Consider the following 14,404-nt stretch of genomic DNA (forward strand, 5'->3'; position numbering starts at 1 on the left):
TTTTTATTTAATGGCTGCCTCTCCCTTTCACCGCTCCAGTTTTTCTTGTCCATTAATCTTCATTCTTTCCTTCCCCTCCCTTCGTCCTTCCTCAGGTCTTCGATGACGCCTATAAGTCTCAGCTCAGCTGTGTGGTGGTGGACGATATCGAGCGTCTGCTGGACTACGTCCCTATTGGTCCTCGTTTCTCCAACTTGGTCCTTCAGGCTCTGCTGGTGCTGCTGAAGAAAGCTCCACCCAAGGTCAGACCTCAATAGATACTGGTGGTACTACACTGTTGTTTAGTTTAGTTGGTTTAGTGAGTTTATTTCAGGCTTTAACTTGTGTAATCAAGTACACACATAGATAAACAACAATATATACACATATGATTTAAACATAAATAAATAAGAAACTATTTTTTTCCCCCCTCAAGTTAAAAAACTCAAACAAATGTACCTTGACCAAAAACGTGTAGGCTGAAGCTTCAGCTTATTTTGCCTACCCTTCTTACATTAACAGTTTCAGCTCATTTTAGAAGTTGCGAAAGAACAAAACAGTTGTCAACAAATCCAACAATTAAATGATTATCTACCAACAGTTGTTGTCTTTGCATTCAAATTGCCCCTTTGTCCTCTAGCTTAATTTAAAACAACATAGAAGACACAGCTTAATTTCAGTGGTCATACACAAAAAAAATCCAAGAAGCACTAAATTGCGTGCTCCTATTAAAATTTTGCATGTTTGGTTAGCGCACACAAAATTATCTACTAAGATTAACCCGCTAAATGACAACACGCACAAACCACAGCATTTAAATTAGTGTTTTGCGTGTGGTAATCGTTTCCGCCATGGAGAGTGTGGACAGAGAGCTGGGTGACCACAAACGCAGAATGAAAATTTGATCCGATAGATTATAAACATATTGTCGAGCTGCAGCAGAAGAAACGAGGGAGATTATAGCCTATATGCGGTTGATAAAACAAGAAAAACCTCCAGTAGTAACCGCAGCTATTTGTGCGCAAAGCTGTGCCAGTTAAGACTTGCCTTTCAAACGTACTAAATAAAGACACAAAAACTGTCACTGCAATCAGTTTCAGGTTTGGTAAATCATATTGCGCTAAATAAATCTATTTGCATCTACTCCTCCCAATATTTTGCACGTTCTGGCAGAAACACCCATATTTGCATATTCATTCAGGCAAACACGCTAAATGGCCAATTTTGCACACGTTTACACGCAATCCCTTAGTAGATCCAGCCCCAGATGTGTAACAATCTGTTGCTGAAATCAGTCCTCAGAAAGTCCTTTATCAAGCACAATGCATATATTTCAAGGAAAAATAAAGAGCAGACTGTGTGGGGGAGGTGGAAATTAACAGATGAACTGATACATTGTTGGTTTTGGAAAATATAGAGGCAAAGCAACAGTTTAGCATGATGGGAAATGTGGTGACTTTCTCTCCTACAGAGAGTTAGATATAAGATTTAATGCTGTAACAAGTAAATGAATCAAGGTCGACTCCTCTGACAAATATCAAATAATATATTTATCTACTCATTACATTATTCACAGGACGATTAACCTTTACTCATCAGGGCAAATGACTGGAGACTGTGTTGTGTGTTTAGGGCCGGAAGCTGCTCATCATCGGCACCACCAGCAGGAAGGACGTTCTGCAGGAGATGGAGATGCTGGACGCCTTCAGCACCACCATTCACATCCCCAACATCTCCACCGGGGAGCAGCTGGTCGACGCCTTAGAGGTTCAAACACACATACATACACACACACACAATCACAGGTGCTCATTAGCATTTAGCTCGACATACCATACACATGTGGATGCTTAAAGGTAGCGATGCACCAACACAAGGACACACAAACACAGATGGATGCGATGAATTATACATCGCCTCCATCCTCGAGAATACATTAATGCGCGAACACAGCCTTGAAAAACTATTCACAAAAGCTACGACTGAGAATCTGTGAAGATGCTTAAATGTAATTAGCAGGGTGTTTTTATTGGCCCTCTATCTTTATTTCTGAGGTTTTTGAAGATGGCATTAGAAATCCTCACCACTCTGATGTGTCTGTTGTTGATGTTGTTGTTGTCGTCGTTGCAGCTGCTGGGGAGCTTCACAGATAAGGAGCGCACCAGCATCGCACAGCAACTCAAAGGGAAGCGAGTCTGGATCGGCATCAAGAAGCTCCTCGTGCTCATTGAGATGTCACTGCAGGTACAGACCATCCACCATGGCAGTGATTAATGCTAACACTTTCAGTCAACTGCTGTATGTGTTTGGATCAAAGACAAGATAAAATGGGTCATTTTTTTGGACAAAAAGGATAAAAACTACATTTTACCAATAGCTGATTGCCCCAACTACTCTTTTTTCTACTATTTTTACTGCATGTGTTTCCACTGTGTTAAAAGAAAGAAGAGAAATTTCAATTGATACAGTACAATATAATACAATTCAATCAGATCATTTCGATTTTTAAGTTTCTGAGTAGGCTATATGATGATTCAATTTCTTTCAGGGACACAATGTCTCATATTTGTTGTATCCACTGGTTGGTATAGCATAAACCATGGGACGTTATTGTTCCCAGCCAAGAAATTCATACGTTTTCATAAAACCATTATTACTAGGGCTGAGTATTGCGACTTATGTCCCCCAATTTCAGGTCACAAGACCCTGATTTAATTTCTGATTCAGTTCAATACTGCACAGTTAGAGATATTTCAGTTCCAACAGTCATTTTGCTTGGATATGAATGAGATTCCCAGAGAACCAGTTATTCCTCTAACCTGGTCCATTGTTAAAAATACAACTACTAAATCCTAATACTGTTGAACTGTTCATGAAGTGATCTTCTAATCAATCTATAAAATCATTTGATAACCATGATGATACAAGTGCGAGTCACCACATGAATGCAGGAAGTTGACCTACACTGTTTTGTGTTTGTATCCCACTCAGAGCGCATACTGCAAAAAAAATGGAACAATATAGGCCTACATATATCTTGGGCCTGATCTTATGGGCTAAACTACTGCACTATATTGAAAATAGTTTAGATGGGAGATGAATAAATATTTATCTAATCTAAACTTTATATGAGAACAAGCTTTTAAAGAAGAGTGTTCAGTCAGGTCAATGTTATGGTCTGTCCCCACCCACTCTGTATGTCCAATCAGCACGCGAGCTGTTGAGACACAAGGTTGTAATAAGATCATAATTTATCTGAATATCATCATGCTGTATTTTCTTGTTGTGAATTTGAGCACAAGATTCTTTCCCACGTCTGTGCAATAAAAAAATCAGTTTTTTGGTTTAGCTTAGCACCGAGACTGGAAAACCTGCTCACTTGGCTTTGCCCTAAGGAAACAGAATCTCCCTGTCAACACCTCCTCAGTTCAGACTGACTTCAGTTGAACTGACTGCACATGTGAGGAATGTTGGATTCACGTGTCAGTGATTTTGACCGTTGCGATTCAGTCTGGCTTCATCTTAAAGAAAGAACTAAAGGGATTCGGCCAAATTTATATTGGCACCAACTATAATTGCTGGGAGATTGGTGGTGTGACCGTTGGCTCCACATTGACTCATGCCGATTATTTTTACTACCATTTAGTCTACTGTCAACAAACTGTTTACTGTGCTTTCTGCTTCTGTTTCTAGATGGACCAGGACTACAGAGTGACCAAGTTCCTGTCTCTGCTCAGAGACGAGGGAGCGTGAGTACAAAACCGCAGCACCAATTAACTGTCATTTCATTTTCATGGCTTGTAGGCAGTCTCCCTCTGTTTAAACTCTTCTTTTATTCTTTCATCTCCTTCCCTTTTTATGTTTCTCCATTATCCTGTCAGCTTGTTTTCTTTACACCATCGTGAGTCAAAGATGGCTCAGTTACAACACAGAAAAAAAACACATGATTGATTCTGAAAGCTCTAGTCTTGTATTCCCACACCACACACATACAGAGGGGATATTCCCATTTTCCTAACAGAAAAGTGCAAAAAAAAGGCTAATAATCAGTGACCTCTTCTCATCTAACACTGACTTTAATGGCTTTATTTTGCCATCCCCAGGTTGAATGAAGGAGATCAAATCAGAATTTAAGGCATGCTTCGCTCTCACTATGCACTGGTAAGGTCAACAACAAATCAATGATTTAGACTAGTGCCTGAAGGCTAAAAAATAATAGCTGTAGTTTGCTAGTTAGCTAGTAGATTTTCCTATTACTTTAGTAATTTGAGTGATTCTGTTGGTGTTGTAGTGTGTATAATTTATTTTAAATATGAAACATTTACATTTATTGTACAAGTTCGTCATTAGACACAAAAATCTGGTCCTGTCTAGCAGATATGACAATGGTAAATGGTAAAAGAGATGTTACCCAGCATTAGTTACCTGTCATAAATCCACCTAAGATAGACTATATCAGGAAAAGAGTAAACACTGAGCACATACTTGCCCTCATGGTTACCATTATTGTTATCATTCATCATCTTTTGAACCATTGATTTATTTCATTAATCTTCCCCATCATCTTTATTTTACAGCCCCAGTCTATCTTATGACACTACATTATGTATCATGTGTATTAGATTTCTCTATCTGGAGTTGCCAATGGTGGGTTCCCCCAGCACTGTAAATTCAAACTCATTCTAGTTATGAGCTAATTTAAGCTTTCCCAGGCCAGCCGAGTGAAATAGTCATTCCAGCGTGTCCTGGGTCTTCCTCGGGGTCTCCTCCCGGTGGGACATGCCAGGAACACCTCCCGAGGGAGGCGTCCAGGGGGCATCCGATACAGATGCCCGAGCCGACTCAGCTGGCTCCTCTCGGTGTGGAGGAGCAGCGGCTCTACTCCGAGCTCCTCCGGGGTGACAGAGCTCCTGACCCTATCTCTAAGGGAGCGGTGAGGGTGGGAACGTAGATTGACCGGTAAATCGAGAGCTTCTCCTTTCAGCTCAGCTCCTTATTCACCACGACAGACCGATACAATGACTGCATTACTGCGGCCGCTGCACCGATCCGTCTGTCAATCTCGCAATCCATCCTTCCCTTACTCGTGAACAAGACCCCAAGATACTTGAACTCCTCCACTTGAGGCAGGAGCTCTCCTTGAGGGGGCAAGCCACCTTTTTCCAGCCGAGAACCATGGTCTTGGACTTGGAGGTGCTGATTCTCACCCCAGCTGCATAACACTCGGCTGAAATCCTGACTGTACGTGAGTGGCGCTGGTCATGGCGACACGCAGCAAGAGTGTGTGGAAGTGATTGTGGGAACTGCGGTTTTTAACTGTGGTTTTACCTGTGTTTTTAACGACTGTGTGTCGTTTTTTTAAATACTTTAAATACCCGAGTCATCATGGATTTAGTGAGTGTTTTTTTCCTGAACTTGGTCGCTCTTGGGAGTGCTATAAGCGTCCAACAGAGCAACCGACCTGACAGGCTCCGATACAGCCGTGACTTCCTTATCCACTGCAGCAACTCAGGGGCAGTGATTTCACCTGATGGCATCCCGCCGGAGATCCGGAGGAATTGGGCTGGAAACTCCCGTTCGGACCGGCTGGCATCGGTGGCGGCGGGGCATACAACTTTTCAGAGACCCGGAAGCCCTCAGCAGCAGACTGCGGCTCGAGTGAGGAAGCGTGGCCGGAGAGGAGGTGTGCGTCAGCGGCTGCGGAGACTGGGACTCCGCCGCTTGCCGCTCCCTTCAATTATCCTCGGCAACGCACAGTCTCTGAGAAATAAGGTGGATGAGCTTCAAGCGAATGTGAAGCATATCTCGGAGTACAGGGATGCCTGTGTGATCGCTTTAACCGAGACCTGGCTGAGGGATTATGATCCGACTCAAGATTTTGACATTGATGGTTTTGGTCAGCCTTACCGGCTTGATCGTGACGCACAAATCACCGGCAAATCATTGGGAGGGGGCGTGTGCTTGTACGTCAATCCTCGTTGGTGTAAATCTGTCAAAATAAGAGAATCCGTATGCAGTCCCCACATCGAACTCTTATCGGTCTCACTGCGCCCATTTTATCTGCCACGGGAAATCCCACAGGTGTTCCTGACAGTGGTTTATATACATCCCAGAGCTGATACGGCAGAAGCAGCGTCCACTATTGCTAAACTTGTGCACCAATTGCAAAATAAATGCCCTGATGCCCCACATTTTATCCTTGGTGATTTTAACACTTGTAGTCTGAAACAGCATCTTGGTCATTTGCACCAGTATGTAAAATGTCCAACGCGACATGGTAAAATACTGGACTTGTGCTACGGCACTATAAAGGGAGCTTACAAATCTTTCCCACTGGCTCCACTTGGCTCTTCTGACCACAGCTGTGTCTTGCTTGCTCCGGTCTACCAGCCGGCCCTCAAGAAGGGGAAAGTTGAGCGCAAAGAGGTCGCTCTATGGACAGAGAGCGCTATTCGGGAACTGAATGGCTGTTTGCATAATACGAACTGGGATGTTTTTAAAGACTCATGTACTAATTTAGATGAATTGACTGACACTGTGGTAAATTATATTACCTTCTGCGAAGAGATGATAATCCCAAGAAAGACAATCACACTGTATCCTAATAATAAGCCTTGGGTCAGCAAATCCCTCAAGAATTCTATCAATAAGAAAAAAATAGCTTACTATCAAGGAGACATATCTGAACAAAAAGAAGCCCAAAAAATGGTGAGAAGGGAAATCAAATTGGCCAAAATGCAGTACAAGGACAAGGTTCAGGATGAATTCAGGATGGGCAATTCTCGCTCCGCTTGGAGAGGAATTAAGTCCATGATGGGAATTCAGGACAAGAAGAAAAGAGTGTCTAACAGTGACAAATCTGACTCCACCCTGGCAGAAGAATTAAATCAGTTTTATTTGAGATTTGATTCAATTGACTTCTCTGGAGAATTGTCTAAATTCAGGGAAGTTCCAGTAAGCAGTGGGATTCAGATAGATGAAATCAGTGTGTGGAGCAATTTTGAAAAGACTAACACAAGGAAAAGTCATGGGCCGGATGGCATAAGTGGCCGACTACTTAAATGCTGTGCCCCATTCTTAAGTGAAATCTTCACATACATTTTCCAGTGGTGCTTGTCATTAAATAAAGTTCCCACATTATGGAAAGAATCCACTATTGTTCCCGTGGCAAAGGTACCATCACCTAAGACATTAAATGATTATCGTCCTGTGGCCCTCACCTCAGTGGTGTTGAAGAGTTTTGAGCGTATAGTAAAAAAGAGCTTGCTTGCTATGACGCAGACCGTGATTGATCCCCTTCAATTTGCCTACCAACCCAGGAAAGGGGTGGAGGATGCTGTGGCGACACTATTGAATTTAATTGTCAGGCACCTGGAAGGCAGGAAAACACACATACGTCTATGTTTTGCTGATTTTTCATCAGCCTTCAACTGCATGCAGCCTCTTGTCCTTGCTCACAGGCTTTCAGAAATACCCAGTGTTGATTTTGGAACTATATGCTGGTTAGTTGATTTTCTGACAACTAGGCCTCAGAGAACTCGTGTTAATGAAACCCTGTCCGGGACTCTGTTGTGTTCCACAGGCTCGCCCCAGGGATGTGTCTTGTCACCTCTGCTGTTTATGTTGTACACTAATGATTGTAAGAGCACGTTTGAGTCTAGGCACATAATTAAATTTGCTGATGACTCCGTGATTGTCAGCCTCCTGCAGGACCATGAGGCGGGCCACGGACCAGTCCTTGACCATTTTGTTAGATGGTGTGATGATTCTTATCTGCAACTTAATGTGTCAAAAACGAAAGACATGAAAATTGATTTCCGTAAGAATCCACCTGTCACAGCCCAAACCTTTGTCAAAGGCACAGCTGTGGACATAGTCAACCATTATAAGTATCTAGGCACCATCCTGGATGATAAACTGTCTTTTGAGAGCAACTCAGATGCCATCTGCAGGAAAGTAAATCAGAGGTTGTTCTATTTAAGGAAACTGAGGTCTTTTAACGTTGATAAGAAGTTTCTTAAACTGTTTTACTCATCTTTTATTGAGTCTATCTTAACTTTTGCAATGATTTGTTGGTTTGGGAACCTTAGCATATCAAATAAGAATAAGATGAAGAATGTGGTCAAACTCTGCCAAAAAACAATTGGCACTAACTTGAATGACCTTGATCATGTTTATCAGGTCAGAGCCATTCAGAGGGCAAGGGCCATTCTGGCAAACCCTCTCCACCCTCTTCATGCAGAGTTTCGACTCCTCCCATCTAAGAGGAGGTACACGTTCCCTTGTCAGGCCAAATCAAACAGATATTTAAAATCCTTTGTCCCGTCTTCCGTTAGATTCCTTAATACGCTGTAGGCGAACCTGTTGGGAAGGATGTACAGTACTGTAATCTGTGATGACTATATGTATTTATATGTATTTATTGTGTCATGTGTGTGCTATGTGAGCTCTACTGTGTTGAACTTTTGCTGCAAACCAAATTGCCCTTCGGGGACATTAAAGATTTTCAAATCAAATCAAATCAATCCGCCCCAGTGCATGCTGAGGGTCCTGGCTCGAGGGAGCCAACAGGACAACATCATCTATGAAAAGCAGAGATGAAATCCAGTGGCTACCGAACCGGACCCCCTCGGGACGAAAACTGCATTGTTCCTCCTGAATTCAAGGTTCGACTATTGGTCGAATTCTCCTCTCCAGTACCTGGAGTAGACTTTCTCAGGGAGACTGAGGAGTGTGATCCCCCGATAGTTGAAACACACCCTCCGGTCCCCCTTTTTAAATAGAGGGACCCCCCCCCCCCGGTCTGCCAGTCCAGAGGCACTGTCCCCAACTGCCACATTATGCTGCAGAGGTGTGTCAGCCAAGACAGCCCCACAACATCCAGAGACTTGAGGTACTCAGGGCGGATCTCATCCACCCCCTGTGCCTTGCCACTGAGGAGCTTCTGAAGTACCTCAGTGACTTCAGCTTGAGTGATGAACGAGTCAACCACCGAGTACTCAGCCTCTGCTTACTCTACGGATGGCGTGTCAGTGGGATTGAGGAGATCTTCAAAGTATTCCTTCTACTGCCCGACATGTCCCCAGTCAAGGTCAACAGCTCCCCACCTCCACTGTAAACAGTGTTGGTGGAGCACTGCTTCACCCTCCTGAGGCGCCGGATGGTTTGCCAGAATTTCTTCGAGGCTGACCGGTAGTCCTCCTCCATGGCCTCCCCAAACTTTTCCCAGACGTTTTTGCTTCTGCGACCGCCTGAGCTGCTGCACGCTTGGCCTGCCGGTACCCGTCAGCTGCCTCCAGAGTCCCTCGAGCCAACCAGGCTCGGTGGGACTACTTCTGCAGCTTGACGGCATCCCTTACTTCCGGTGTCTAGTACTGGGTTCGGAGATTGCCGCCACGGTAAGCACTAGAGACTTTACAGCCACAGCTTTGAACAGCTGCGTCAACAATGGAAGTGGAGAACATGGTCCACTCCAGCCTCCCTCGGGATCTGGTCAAAGCTCTCCCGAAGGTGGGAGTTTAAGACCTCCCTGACAGAGGGTTCCGCCAGGCGTTCCCAACAGACCCTCACAGTACGTTTGGGTCTGCCAAGTCTGTCCAGTTTCCTCCCCTGCCAGCAGATCCAACTCACCAACTGGTGATCAGGTGACAGCTCAGCCGCTCTCTTCACCCGAGTGTCCAAGACACGACCACAAAGTCGATCATTGACCTCTGGCCTGGGGTGTCCTGGTGCCATGTGTACTTATGGACACCCTTATGCTCAAACATGGTGTTCGTTATGGACAAACTGTGACTAGCACAGAAGTCCAGCAACAAAACACTGCTAGGGTTCAGATCTGGGAGGCTGTTCCTCTCAATAACACCCTGCCCACGTGAGCGTTGAAGTCCTCCAGTAGAACGATGGAGTCCCCAGTCAGAGCACCTTCCAGTACCCCTCCCAGGGCCTCCAAGAAGGCCCACTGCTGTTCGGCCCGTAAGGCGAAACAACAATGAGAGACCTATCCCCCACCCGAAGGCGCAGGGAGGCAACCCTCTCGTTCACTGGGGAGAACTTCAACAAATGGCAGCTGAGCTGGGGAGCTATGAGCAAGCCCACACCAGTTTGCTGCCTCTCATCACGGGCAACTCCAGAGTAGAAGAGAGTCCAGCCTCTCTCAATCCAAAAGGATATTCTGCTATTATCAGAAACTAAAAAAACATCACTTGGGTTAGCATAATCAGATGTTTGTCACTCAATAGGAACTCCATGAGTTTCTGCGACTTTCAAGCAACCAAAAGCTGCACGACTGAAGTCTGTATTATCTATTGATACATTTGTTGTGCTGTGTATGTTTAATACTACCATCTGTCACATGTGTAGTGAATGTGTTTATAGATAATCCTCATGCTATGAGTGCAACGTAACTTAGTGAATCACAAAATTTTGTTCCTAAAAAGTAAGAAAAGACTCTGTCTGAATAATATCAAAAGATAATTTTGAGACATTTATAAATAATGTTGTGATTTTGTGTGATGTTGTGTTGTGAACAATGTTCCCTTATGTCTCTAGAATCTGATGCATGGGTCAGAAAAGCACTGTAGCACCACGATGCTTCATTTATAATGTCAAGTCAAACTTAGACTCTACCTTTACAAACTTTCTTATGTAAACAGATGGTGCAACCCAATGCAAGTCAACACTAATGAGAACCCCAGAGATAAAGGCCAGTCAAAGTCCATAGGGCCAAAGAGAAATCTATACAGTAGGTACAGTAGGTTGTTGGCTGACGCTCAGCATGGCATCATGCAACATCAAAGTCAGGGCTGGGGCACATTCATTTATTATACAGAGTAACATGGTAACATGAATAACAGACAGTTTATTATTGGAAAGAGACAGTGTTTTTAAATGTGAGTCTTCACTCATATTTTACTCATTTTACAGATGTGTCCTGTTTTGAATTTTGTGTCCAATTGCGGCCCACTGTTTAAAGCAAATCTACCTGACATCCCATACAGAGGATCAGGATTTCAGTGCTGCCAAGAGGACAAAGAGTAATGGCTCTCCCCTTGTGTCATAGGCCATTAAATCCTGCTCAGCGCACTTTATTTTGCCCGGCTTTGTGCTGGTGTCGTGTGAGTACACAGGCGTTTGTTGGGGGGTTACTAATGATGGCCCCTCTTACAAAGGACGGCTATCCACAGAATATCAAAACAATTTTTGTCTTTCTTCCTCTGTTCCTTCATGTTTCTAGTGACCGCAGCTTCTATGAGTAGAGAGGTTCAAAGGATGGAGCAACCATCTTGACATCACGAGGTCATCCAAGGGACAAACTGAGGAGGAGGAAGAGGAGGAGGAGAAGAAGAAGAACAAGAACAAGAAATCTTCCTCTGTATACCTACTGATCCCATCCACCCATCTACTGTACCTAAATACACACCTGGTCTAAAAGAGGAACACACAAGTCCTCTTTATCTCAGCATGATTCCATACACTGTAACACCTTCGTCCTACTCATCTCCGTCAGCTATTGACATAATCGCCACAAACTACTGGACGTTATACTGTTACAATCTGTTATCTGTAATGAAATTGCAATAGATGATTGTAAAAAGTGCTGTTTTGTGCATCATGCATAGAAATAGGTTTTAAAAAAAGAGCCATGTATGTTTTTAGCTATAGTATTTGATGTATTTGTTGCATATCTCTTGTCTGGCTAAAGGTAGTTATTGATAGTACAATATGTATCCTCACAAACACAAGCAGTATAAACAGACTTGATCTCAAAGTGACACAGATCCCAAATCCGTTTGAATATTAAGAATCTATGAGAGGCTTTTAGTGAATATGTAGTGGCTGTAAAAAAGAAGCTGTCCATGTGTAAATGTAATCCCTTTAAATATACAGTATGTCCATGTTTTGTAAATAGTATATATAGACAAAATGAAGTATATCATGAAAATAATTTAAATGATTGGTCTTAAGTCTATTTGGTACTTTAACAGTATGATTCCTCTTCCCTATTGCTCTGGAGATATTGAATTTACCAGGTGACTGTAACAGTGAAAGTAAATGTTGGACCGTTTGGATTGTTGGCCTGTCTGTCTGTGTTGCGTACAGTACAGTTCAGTTGAGCTAGTGTAGCTATGGCGTCGTCAGTGTTAAGAATAGAAAACAAAAAAAAAATCTGCACTTTTAACATCGACTCAAAAACCTTTAGTACTTATCGCAATGGTTCTTTGTGGGAACTCCAGCTTGTGTCCGTTCATGTGCATAAATGCTGCATGTGTCCAGTGCGTATGTGAGCGTGTGTGAGTTCTGAGTGTGCTTTTTGAATGTGAGCATGTGTGTATTTAAGAACGTGTGTGTGTGTGTGAGTGTGTGTGCATCTCAATCGGGGTTTGGACAGTCTGTGGTTAATTTGTGGGTTTTTTTCTCATGTCAACGTGTTTAGTGCTTATTGTCCAAAGTTCTTGTTTTGTTCTGACCATTGTTGATGTGTGTATGTGTGCGTGTAAATATATATATCAACATGCAGATGTATTATTGCAATAAAAAAAAAAACACGGATGCACAAGAAAAGTACACTTCCAGCATCTTGTCTGGTCACATTTATTGAAGGATCCCTGTGTCGGTGCAATGGCAATATCCACTTTCTTTAAGCTCCTTTTTTGGTCTCAACCAACTAACATCTGAGTCTAATATCTTATCTATATCTAACTACAACTATCAGAAATTGTAATGATTTATGTGAAACCTACAAGTGGAGACATAGTATGTTACAAAAAAATCCAAAGACTATTAGGCTAATTGTGTTAATATAACTAGATGTGTGTTTTTTTCAAAATATATACCTAAATTAGATATAGGCTATAGGTAAAAATAAGATATATCCAAATGTAAATACTATACATAAAAATCTCAAGAGTTGTTTGAATCTATGTACATATTCATAGTTTAGAACTGGTTATCAATGTTATAAATCTGTATTTTATGAATCTAGAGGGCATGAATGTGTATGACAGTAATATATCTCCTTAGAGGGGACAAATATGGCAACATTGTATGACATAGTGATAAATACATATCACTTTGGGCACCATACAGACAATACAGCCTGTATGTGCAAAGCAATACACCTTAGGTGATAGAAGGGAATAGAAAGTCTCACAGTCTTTTCAGTGATTAAATTGTCAGTTAGTGTTTCTTCTGTCCCTACATTGTTTACAGCTTCCTTCCAGGGTAAGCCTGCATTTCCATGTTTAATGAGATTCATGTAACGTTCTCAGAGTTAAACTAAATCTTTCTGTTTGGCCATAACAACGTCATTAAGTCTTTCCAGTCTCTAAAAGCTCCTTATCCACAGTCTCATTAATATAACGTCCATTCTTTTCCAACACAGTGTATCTTTCCTAAATCCATCAGTTTATTATAGCATAGTAGTAGCCTATATCATATTACTCCAAGATCATTAGATGCAGGAGCCATGTCAGGGTGTAAGTTATTCCCTCGCCCTAAGTATCACAACTAAAAGCATAACTCCAACCCTGATCTAAACCTTACTCCAAACCTTATTCTTATCCTAACCCTAAACCACAGTCTTAACTCTCAAGCGGCTAAAATGTCCTATATACGCTGTGATTTTAGGATAGCCTATAATTTCCCCAATTTTACTCATATTACAATGCATCACATCATATGATCCGGAATCACAAGTGTGTGATTCAGATTATATAAATTAATTTATAAAATTGTCTGATAGGCTACATACAGTACAGAGCAGTAAATGTAGGCTACATTTCTCTCTGAAAATGTCTCACTAAAAAAGGAAAACATGGACACAAAATGAAAAGGCGAACATAAAATGTAAAGTGTATCACAGAATTATAGGCTACATAACCCATCGTTCTCTGTTTAGTAGGAAAACCTTTTCCCACCACTCAATCAAAAACGGGTGACATTCCACTTTAAAATTCCCCAGGATGTCCGGATTATGCAACAACCGCCACACGGGCGCGGTACCGCTCTCCTGCCGGTAGAGGGCGCTGCTGAGCCGGCAGAACGAATCACCCCCGGCGGCAGCTCCGCTTCTCCTGACCCGCATTCACCCGTACTGTACAGGCAGGAGGGGGGAGGACCGAGCAGCACAGCCACAGCCACAGCACAGCGCAGCACAGCGAGCTAATAAACGCTGTAGAGTTCCCCTGAAGACCGCGGCCATGGCCTTGGCAGAGCTGGACGAACGCGGAGCTCCCGTCAACACACGCACCTGAAAGCGGATTGAAAAGGAAGGGGGGAGGGAGGGGGGCTACCACCGGGAGAGGCACCGGCTACGCGGTTTTGACACGGTAAAGGAAAAAGAAAAAAAAAGAAAAAACACACAACTAGATTCGCTTTTATCCCGCTTCGTGTTTCTTCTTGCTTCTTCACGTGTCAGTTCGACTGT

At 42.9% G+C, this 14,404-nt stretch overlaps 1 protein-coding gene and 1 long non-coding RNA gene across 8 annotated transcripts in view; both read left to right on the plus strand.

Moving 5' to 3' along the window:
- Positions 1-11,618, plus strand: part of nsfa (N-ethylmaleimide-sensitive factor a) — a 59,073-nt gene extending 47,455 nt beyond the window's left edge. For 3 of the 7 annotated variants that reach the window (XM_085785068.1, XM_085785064.1, XM_085785065.1), the window contains 6 exons: positions 96-242; positions 1,612-1,746; positions 2,110-2,223; positions 3,673-3,728; positions 4,083-4,140; positions 11,213-11,340. In XM_085785068.1, the coding sequence (XP_085641194.1) occupies positions 96-242; positions 1,612-1,746; positions 2,110-2,223; positions 3,673-3,728; positions 4,083-4,113 (483 nt within the window). In that variant the 3' untranslated portion in view covers positions 4,114-4,140; positions 11,213-11,340. Of the gene's footprint in view, positions 1-95; positions 243-1,611; positions 1,747-2,109; positions 2,224-3,672; positions 3,729-4,082; positions 4,141-11,212 lie in introns of all 7 variants that reach the window. The other 4 variants (XM_085785070.1, XM_085785066.1, XM_085785067.1 and 1 more) reach the window with 2 other exon arrangements.
- Positions 11,619-14,006: 2,388 nt separating this feature from the next.
- The window catches only part of LOC146983483 (uncharacterized), a 121,147-nt gene continuing 120,749 nt past the window's right edge, over positions 14,007-14,404 (plus strand). Inside the window, exon 1 of the long non-coding RNA XR_015036319.1 lies at positions 14,007-14,306. This is a non-coding gene — a long non-coding RNA (uncharacterized LOC146983483). The remainder of the gene's footprint in view (positions 14,307-14,404) is intronic.

Source organism: Trachurus japonicus, chromosome 8 (assembly GCF_045865225.1).
Source record: "Trachurus japonicus isolate A0001 chromosome 8, Traja_1.0".
Classification (NCBI taxonomy): domain Eukaryota; kingdom Metazoa; phylum Chordata; class Actinopteri; order Carangiformes; family Carangidae; genus Trachurus; species Trachurus japonicus.